At 37.8% G+C, this 9,751-nt stretch overlaps 1 protein-coding gene and 1 long non-coding RNA gene across 3 annotated transcripts; one reads left to right on the top strand and one right to left on the bottom strand.

Moving 5' to 3' along the window:
• The first annotated feature begins 321 nt into the window (after positions 1-321).
• Positions 322-9,301, top strand: rhoac (ras homolog gene family, member Ac). Of its 2 annotated transcripts, none has more exons than XM_082145294.1 (5): positions 322-450; positions 1,677-1,832; positions 2,482-2,602; positions 7,800-7,930; positions 8,423-9,301. In XM_082145294.1, the coding sequence occupies exons 2-5, from the start codon at positions 1,677-1,679 to the stop codon at positions 8,594-8,596; spliced, it is 582 nt and encodes a 193-aa protein (XP_082001420.1). In that variant the 5' UTR covers positions 322-450; the 3' UTR covers positions 8,597-9,301. The 2 variants fall into 2 exon arrangements, with proteins under 2 accessions (XP_082001420.1, XP_082001421.1); XM_082145295.1 differs by having other exon boundaries at positions 448-576.
• LOC309480719 lies at positions 2,726-7,793 on the bottom strand. The gene is made up of 2 exons (XR_014199753.1): positions 4,786-7,793; positions 2,726-4,458 (listed from the first exon to the last, which is right to left on the bottom strand). It is a non-coding gene; the product is annotated as an uncharacterized lncRNA (long non-coding RNA).
• Positions 9,302-9,751: the final 450 nt, after the last annotated feature.

The raw sequence follows: 9,751 nt of genomic DNA, 5'->3' as shown, positions 1-9,751 counted from the left end.
GCCTATTTTAATCTCTTTTAATGTCTGTATACCCCCATTTTTTTTTACAAAAAAATTCTCTTCTCACTGTTAATGTATGTATCTTTTAATTTGCAATAACATAAAATAAAACTCTAATCACTTTATTCTGAGGTGGAAATAAACCTGTTTTCTCTTGCTAAGTGAAAAACCCTTTATTAGGGGTACGATTAGTTGTTTGTGATGGAAATAATGGACCTCCTTTTCAACAAAAAAGAAATGGTTAAATAAAAACCAGGGCCTGGGACATAAACGCAAGTGTGTGTAGTGGAAGAGAGCTGTGTTATCTCGTCACAGTTCTTCTTGATGAAGCTGTGTGATTGTATGGGCGGGTGTTGTTTCGTGGCAGGACTGAAGATGGGCGGACTTTAAAATCAGCCAGGAAAAGACAGGAAAGCCGACACTTCCCCGCACCACAACAAAAAGAAAACGGTAACTATTTTAAATGTTTTGTGTAAATACATGAAGTTGACGAAAATAAAAGGCGTTCGGTGAGGAAATGGTGAGATCGTGGATTTTTCACTGTAGGATTTCAACGGCCTGAAACTCGCCGTGACTGTAAATATATATGTTTTTTTACGCGAGTTGCATCATTTATGCTGATGAATCATGTCAGCTAGTTTGAACAAACTAGTTAAAATAGTTCAGATGATTATGATTCGATTTAATATGAAGCCGATCTGCTTTCTATGCGTTTAAACTCAGCCTGTTTTAGCCTACATAAGATGAATTAACGAGAAAATATGAACCGATTAGTTTAATCCACGTAGTCTAATCCCGAGTTCAAACTCTTAAGACATTGTTGAAATCAGTGTTTCAGTAGATTAGAGCAAATATTGTTTCTATTTGACCACAGTCTAATCTGCTTACAGCAAAGTCTTTGCCATTTCGCTTACAGTTTTTCTAAAAGATTATCGTGAGATATGTGTTTATAAAATAATGTTATACACTATGAAAGTTTTGTACCATTATGCCAATGATTACTTCAGGTTTAGCTGCTATTTAAAACAGAGTCTCTTTCTGATGAATGTCGGCTAGTGGCTAACCAACCAATTCCACTTTAGATTCATCACTTATAGTGCGAAACTATATTTTTAATAGGAAAAAATATACATTTCCACGTTAGTATATACATGTAGGTGTTTGTTGACGTTTTAACGATGTATTATTTTATGAATGTAAATGTTTGTGAATGAATGTTTTGATAGCGCGGGTGCGGCGGAAACACAGGCCTCGCGACAGGACGCGTTCCCATCGTGAATATATCGATCTTCACACGCAGAAATATACGTAGATCCTCGTTAATCTGATGTTTTATGATTATGTCCTTTGTTGTTTCGTCAGTATTTGTGGAAAGTTTATTTTTTTCTTTCTTTCTTTACCACATAGCGACACAGATATAGTGCAACTTCCGGTCAAATGATACTTCCGCAGCTGTGTTTCCGGTTCCTGTTGATTATAGAAATTATTCACAGAGCTCTATCTATCTATCTATCTATCTATCTATCTATCTATCTATCTATCTATCTATCTATCTATCACTTTAAATATAAACTACTTCTCCACTTTAAACAGCAGCTTTTTAATTTGCTCTCACAATGCTTTGAATCAGTGAAGTTTACATTTTGTCTGTCCTTGTCTCTGTCTCTCCTCGGCAGATGGCTGCCATTCGTAAGAAACTCGTCATAGTGGGCGATGGAGCCTGTGGAAAGACCTGTTTGCTTATTGTTTTCAGTAAAGATCAGTTTCCTGAAGTCTACGTGCCCACTGTGTTTGAGAACTATGTTGCAGACATCGAGGTTGATGGAAAACAGGTATGAAAGCTGCCAAGGGCTTCACATTTATTCATAAAATTGATTTGCATGTGTATTTTGTGACATTGGTGTATGCAGTCCAAAATTTTACCTTTGCACCATCATTTCAACCAAACAGTCGTTGTAGCCAAATATATTTTTAATGCAAGTATTTAATATTAAATAATAAAGGCATAAATCACAGTTTTTAAACAATTGGAAGAATAATAGTTAATTATTTTCATTTATATGCACTATGACAGCAAGTCATGGTAATAAATGCCAATATTTACTTATATTTTTAGTAAAATATTTTAATATGTGAAAAAATGCAATTAGACTGAGTGACGACGAACACATCTTTGAATCAGTGTTTAAGGAAACACCTGTGTTGCATTTCACAGACATTTTGTACTGATTCACATGAATTCTAACTCTACTGCCTTCCCAGCTCTAATGCCATTTTTGATACTAAAACTGTAATCTTGGATGATATTTATAATACATCACCAGCAAGAATATTCAATATATGGTCCTGCCCCATTGCATAGATGTGGTTACATTGGTGTAAGTCATACTTGTAGCAAAGTTGTATAGATAAATACAGAATAAGATTCACAGCTATTGGTGGCGAAGTTTTGTTCATGTACCAATATCTTTCCTGTTATAGGTAGAGCTTGCCTTATGGGACACTGCTGGACAGGAGGACTACGATCGGTTAAGACCCCTCTCCTACCCTGACACAGATGTCATTCTTATGTGCTTTTCCATCGACAGCCCTGATTCCTTGGGTGAGACTTCCTCACAAACAACTAGCCTAGATTTTACCAGCCCATTCATCGCACTTCAATTCCAAATGATGAAAAAAGTTATTTCGGCATGAAATAGAAATTCACCCAATCTGTTTTCATCCACATCCACTTGTTTCATTTTTTGTAAAAAACAAAAGTGACCTTATAATTTAATCAAAATGTTATAACTCGATATTCCGGTGAAACAACAGAGTTCTCCAATCATTTAGTGTGCTTAAAGTTGCCCCTATTATGGATTTTCAGATATGATTTTTTTATGTAGTGTATAATATATCTGTTTGGGAATGCAAGGTCAGCAAAGTTTCTAAGATCAAAGTGCAGGATAAATAGAGTTATTGTCTCCCAAAAGAAAGAACCGATTCTAAAATCCAGTCTAGCTTCCTGCTTGAACCTACATAGGTTAGTAATACATTTCTACAATACCAGTCTACGGTCTTCATTGACTGCCTGCAAACAATGCCATTATTACTGTTCGTATCACTGTTATCAAGTGCTGAGGAAGATCTGGAGCTTAAATTAGACCAATCACAACAGACGGAGCAGTCAATCAATCAGAGCAGAGTAGACCAATCACAACAGACTGGGTCATCTGACCAATCAGAGCAGAGTAGACCGATCACAACAGGGGCATGTTCAAGTTCAAAACGGTGCGCAACGTTTTGCTACGGTTTCCGGGTTGAACGTCATGTTTCCTGGAAACGGCGTGCACCGGTGTACAACGGGGTTTGAGATACGTTTTCTCTTGTTTGGTGGGTGTGTCAGAACTGCAGTCCAATCAGCAGCAACATGTATATAAAGCACGCGGTATTAAAGTGAACTCACACAATGGGTTCAAGGAAAGTAATTTACAAATGTGTTCGATGCAGCTCGGTATACGCAACAACTGAGGATATTAGAAGACATGTTTGTCGTAAGTTTTATTGTAAAAATATAGGATATCAACATAATGATGTAGTTGTTTATATTTTTAGCTTCATTGCAAGTGTATGACATTTGGTATAGAAATAAACAATGGTAATTAAGTGCTTTTCCTAAAAATGAGAAAGAAAATACAGGGTATTAAAACAGTATGAACTACAAATAAAGTCAGTATGTGAGGCTAAATAGATGTGTTTTAGTCTGATTCGGTAAGATGTGTGCTTCAGTTTCAGCAATCCCTTCACTCGATTGGGATGTTCTCTTTTGTTCTGGGCGGCAAGTGCAGTAACTGTAACATCGGGCATATTTTGTAGTATTAAACACATATTTATAACGACTTCATCAGGCTCCGAAAATTCTTCACAAAGAACACAAAGAATGGCCTTCTTAGCTGCCATAGTTGCAGCTCTTGCGTCATCAGAACAGTGTGTTCAACGCATCACCGTTTCTGTTTAAAAAAAACGTTGTGCAACGTTTTGTTGGGGCTGAACGCAGCCCAGAATGGGTCATCTGACCAATCAGAGCAGACCAATCACAACAGACTGGGTCATCTGACCAATCAGAGCAGAGTAGACCGATCACAACAGACTGGGTCATCTGACCAATCAGAGTAGTAGACCAATCACAACAGACTGGGTCATCTGACCAATCAGAGCAGAGTAGACCGATCACAACAGACTGGGTCATCTGACCAATCAGAGCAGAGTAGACCGATCACAACAGACTGGGTCATCTGACCAATCAGAGCAGAGTAGACCGATCACAACAGACTGGGTCATCTGACCAATCAGAGCAGAGTAGACCGATCACAACAGACTGGGTCATCTGACCAATCAGAGCAGAGTAGACCAATCACAACAGACTGGGTCATCTGACCGATCAGAGCAGAGTAGACCAATCACAACAGACTGGGTCATCTGACCAATCAGAGCAGAGTAGACCGATCACAACAGACTGGGTCATCTGACCAATCAGAGTAGAGTAGACCAATCACAACAGACTGGGTCATCTGACCAATCAGAGTAGAGTAGACCAATCACAACAGACTGGGTCATCTGACCAATCAGAGCAGAGTAGACCGATCACAACAGACTGGGTCATCTGACCAATCAGAGCAGAGTAGACCGATCACAACAGACTGGGTCATCTGACCAATCAGCGCAGAGTAGACCGATCACAACCGACTGGGTCATCTGACCAATCAGAGCAGAGTAGACCAATTACAACAGACTGGGTCATCTGACCGATCAGAGCAGAGTAGATTGAACCCCATGGACAAAATCAAGTCTTGCCCTAAATTTTTTAATTTTTTTGCTAATCCATTTTACACAGATATACGTCACCATACAGAAGAAAGATCTGTCGCTACTTCTGTTTCACCGTAACCTTAAATGTGTCAATAATAGTGGTAAAACCAGTCAGCTAATAATAAATAAAAAATTCTAATGAATTGGTTCATGAAATCTTCACTTGTTGTTTAAACAGTTTTTTACTTCAAAGTGACAAAGTTAAAGATGCAGCAATAGACTTAATGTCGAACGTCACATGAACAAACAGGAAAACATGTCTCATCGCATCCGCTTGTCTGAGAAAGTGTTATCTATGCACTTTTAAGGTAATCTGCTAACCTAGCTAATTCTTTTTATTATTGCTGTTTTATTCAATTTAAATATCTAAATGTGTGAAGAAGAAAAAAAAAAACATGTATATGCGATGGACATGGGTTCTTCATTTTGCACAAGATTAAAAGATTTTAATTGAATTAAAAGATTAAAAATAAACATTTAGCATGAATTTAAGATTGCAGTTTCTCTTATAAAGTCGTCATGAAACGGAATTTATGATAGTATTCTCTTCCCTATTGTGTCGAGTGCAGTGGTGGAAAGAGTACTGAAAAAACATACTCAAGTAAAAGTACCATTACATTCCAAAAAATCTAGTGTGAGTAGAGTAAAAAGTGCCTGTCCAAAAAACTACTTGAGTAAGAGTAAAAAAGTAGCTTATTTAAAAGTACTCATGAGTAGTGAGTACTGAGTACTGAGCTGCGGATTCTACCCCCTTATAATAAACACTGTGCACTACAGTTTATACATTTAAAAAAATTGCACATACTGTAATTCACATTATATTTTGTTCTTTGTCAGAAAGATTGAAGAATAGCTATCATCCATGTTGTCCAGCTATTGGTGCACATAAAATATCAATGTTCATAACTGTGCAAAGAATTCAAAAACCTTTAGAAACTCATATGATAGTTCAGCATCACACACCATGAGATGGGTTAAATAGAGAGATTAAAAAATACCCATTTTCTCTCCAAAACGGTACCAGTTTTAGTGTTTTGATAAATGAGAATCACTAATATTGTCAGATTACCTCACCTAATGCACTGAAAAAGGCTAAGATAGTGAGCTAACACTAATTACACTGTAATTCCAAGCTATTAAATATGTTACAATTTAAACGTAAATGCACATTGTTCTAGAAGGGTGGCATCATCCCTTACATTTTACACAGTACATTAACTCACATTGTAATGCTGATAATATAATTTGTAAGGAAAATTGTGCATTAAATAGGGAAGTTATATCCGGGAAACTTTTACAAAAGAAACAAACACACACACACACACACACACACACGTCTCTTTGTAGTCTCGGCGAAGCTGTTTTATCAGCTGCATCCACACACAAAATGAAAAATGTTTTTGCGCAAGTGCACTTGCCAAATGAAGGCGGATTGTATGAAATGGATCAATCAAAAAAACGTTGTTTATTAACGAGCTGTAGTCACGCACTGACAGAAATGCAGTTCAAGTTAACGCCATGGTTCATAAGGTGCACTGATACTGAATCTGGCGGCAGGGCGAGCGCGAGACGCAGCAGTGCACAGATCGTGACGCGCGTCTCTCTATAATGTGATTGTGAAGTAAATGGGAGCGGGAATACACCGCATTATGAACTCGTCACGCAATACCTCCAACCTCACACCAAAATGTTAGGCCCTGTAGACAGGCCAGCCTATATAAATATCATATTAAGCAGAAATGTGAAATGTACCTTAGCATATTAGAGGAAGACGCTGATATCTGGATTGAATTGATGCTTGAAGAATGCACTTCCACAGCAGTCACGAGTAACAGCAGGAATAGGCGGTTAAAGTTTTCGATGCTTAATTTGATTTGATGATAGTCCAAGACCGATCCAATCACGTTGATGGATAAAAATAAAATTAAAACAAGCATGTAACGAGTAACGACCACAAACGGAAGGAAAATGGTGGAGTAAAAGTACCGATACATTACTTAAAATGTGCTCAAGTAAAAGTACAATTACACAATTTTTTAACTACTCAAAAAAGTACAGTTTCTGGAGAAAAAAAACCTACTTAATTACAGAAACGTGAGTATTTGTAATTCGTTACTTCACACCCCTGGTCGAGTGACGTGTCTTCTTCAAGTAAACATGTAGGGCGGGGCTTGAATTTGTCCATCGGTAATTGATTGGATGGTTTGTGGTTTGCTATTGGTGGATCTCCTGTGAGTGACAGGTTATTGCCCCGCCCACATCACCAGTAAACAGAAGAGATGTTGTTCAAAGAGGGAGGTTATAAGGCACATGAACTTAAAACAATAATGCGCACGGATAAATCATTTTGATTTAATGGTGACTTAAATGTTTAGAACTTTGCTTGGCATGTGATTAACATATTGAGTGTGTTTATATATACAGCAAAATGCTGACTATCAGAAATCAGCCATGTGAAAGAACTGCATTTTCAAGAATGGTCAGGTTTTCCTCTGGTCTTTGCATCAAAAAGTAAACAGTGTTGCACTTGAGTACATTGCTGACGTAACAGGAAAAGATAGAGGTGTTTCATTTGCGGTGAAAATGTCAACCAAGTTAAGGATGTAAACTTAAGTGTGATAGTTCTGTTTAAACAAGATCTACCCCTGGTTTCACAGACAAGGCTGAAGTCTAGTCCCAGACTGAAATGCATGTTTTGAGCTGTTTTAACTGAAAGTAAAGTTCATTAGCATATCTTAAAATATGTCAGTGCCATTGTTTTGTCACAAGATGCACACAGGTAATGTTTATAAAAGCTACTTAAATGTCCTAATTGAACTAAGGCCTAAACCTGGTCTGTGAAACCAGGTGAAATGTTTTACTCTGTTAAGCCATTAAATGCTTGTCATGGTTTTAAAATAAGGTTAAAGTTCATTTGAAATGATCACTCTCTCTCCTTAAATTCATCACAGAGAATATTCCAGAAAAGTGGACACCAGAGGTGAAGCATTTCTGTCCAAATGTTCCCATCATCCTTGTTGGCAACAAAAAGGATCTCCGAAATGATGATCACACACGAAGGGAACTTGCCAAAATGAAACAGGCAGGGCCTTTTTTTTTTACTCATTCTTAAAAGCAATAGTTTTGTCAGATATTCACCATCATGTCTTTACAAACCTGTAGGACGACTAACTTTCTTCTGCTCAAAAACATAAGACGATCTCAGAATGTCCAAGCTACTTTTCTTTCCATACAACAACATTGAATGCTAATACACACCGCTAAACTCCAGTGTGTTTAAAGTACGGCCAGTTTCTAGATTATAAAACACTTTTTTTAAACTCTTTTATGAGCTTTTATGAGCCACAGTGTAAATCACATCCATTTTCATTGTAAGCTTGAATATTCTGCCTAACGTCTGATTTGTCTTTAATGGAAGATTACTGGAATGAATCGACATGATTGTGAATGGGCATATATGATGACAAAAATGTTCTTATTTTATATATAATGCATTCCTTCAATATAAACGTGTTGATATTGGCTGGTCGCCTGGACATGCTTGTAATATCTTTTGAATTATATCTTCATTTAGGAGCCCGTGAAGGCAGAGGAGGGGCGCGACATGTCCAACCGCATCAACGCCTTTGGTTATTTAGAGTGCTCAGCCAAGACAAAAGATGGCGTGAGAGAGGTCTTTGAAATGGCCACCAGGGCTGCGCTGCAAGCCAGGAAACGGGGCAAAAAAAATGGCTGTCTGCTGTTATAGAAACCTGTAGAAGAGTGGATGTCAGTCAACAGCCCAGGAGACTTCAGAGCAGGGAGCCTAGCATTCATGTCCTAGTACAGTCATCGGCCGTATCAGACTGATACTGGGACATCATGTCAGACAAACCACGAGAGACCAATGGAAAGACTTCGGGAACAAGATGATGTCATTTCCTGTCATCGCTAAGTTTGGGGTTAAGAGTTTTCTGGTCACATCAAGCAAAAAAAATTGAGATCGGATTTCTAAAAGGACTCTATAACTATGATATTTGATGTTATTCTTCCCCCTCCACACTTCTTAGCCCCAAACAAAATGGTTGTCTAATAAGCGTCCTGTCTTCAGCGACTGTTTTGTACATTGGACAGATTGTATGTATGTTTGTATATGTAAGAATATGAATGTTTGTGTCAAATGAGTGCACGTCCGTCTCCAGGTTGCCATGTCTTCATTGTATATGCGTGTATCTGCCCGGCTTTATTCTGTTTGAATATTCTGTGCTCAACTAAAGCACACACTGAACGTTGAAGTGGGCTGAATTGTGTTTAACCTCCCACTTCAGGCTTTTTCCTTTTTATAGCTGATGTCTCAAAGGATTCTGGGCTGTACATTAGGGATCTAAACCATTTAGTGATACTGATTTATTTAAAGCTTACAGTTTTTTTTTTAATCATTTGCATTTAGAAATAAAATTTTAAGAAAATCAGATTTGAAATGTTTCAGTGGAACAAATTCATTGTCTTCCCATTGATTTGAATGCAACAACTTGCATAAGAGTGGTTTTATAAGAAGTAGTTGCAGCAAAGGAGTGCTATCCGAGGTGTAAAGAGTACCTGAAAATACCTCACACTGAAAATGACTCAACATCAAATCACCAGTTTCACTACGACTTGAGTAAAAGTCTCCGAGCGCCTGATTTTAACAGTGCTTTAGTGTTTTACTAGGACTGAATGTAGGCTCAAGAGACGCGCTTGTCCTCGACACCTAAGAGACATGCCAGTGAAAACGATAAACAGTTGGTTTGTGAGGAGAGCGATCACATATTTCATTTTTTTTATTCGAAATAAAACCGAACACCTCAATATTGCAATTGACACAGCAGCCTCTTAAACATCCACAGGCCCTCAAGTCTCAGTTAAGCTCAAGTGCTCAAAAAGG

This window comes from Leuciscus leuciscus, assembly GCF_965113295.1.
Source record: "Leuciscus leuciscus genome assembly, chromosome: 18".
NCBI lineage: Eukaryota > Metazoa > Chordata > Actinopteri > Cypriniformes > Leuciscidae > Leuciscus > Leuciscus leuciscus.
The sequence above is the reverse complement of the archived record's forward strand: the minus strand, read 5'-3'. Positions and strand labels throughout refer to the sequence as shown.

Excerpts from the sequence above, each read along its gene's own strand:
- rhoac (XM_082145294.1), top strand. The coding sequence starts at position 1,677 with ATGGCTGCCATTCGTAAGAAACTCGTCATAGTGGGCGATGGAGCCTGT. Across the intron at positions 2,603-7,799 it reads CGACAGCCCTGATTCCTTGG|AGAATATTCCAGAAAAGTGG; the intron begins GTGAGACTTCCT and ends AATTCATCACAG. Across the intron at positions 7,931-8,422 it reads AACTTGCCAAAATGAAACAG|GAGCCCGTGAAGGCAGAGGA; the intron begins GCAGGGCCTTTT and ends ATCTTCATTTAG.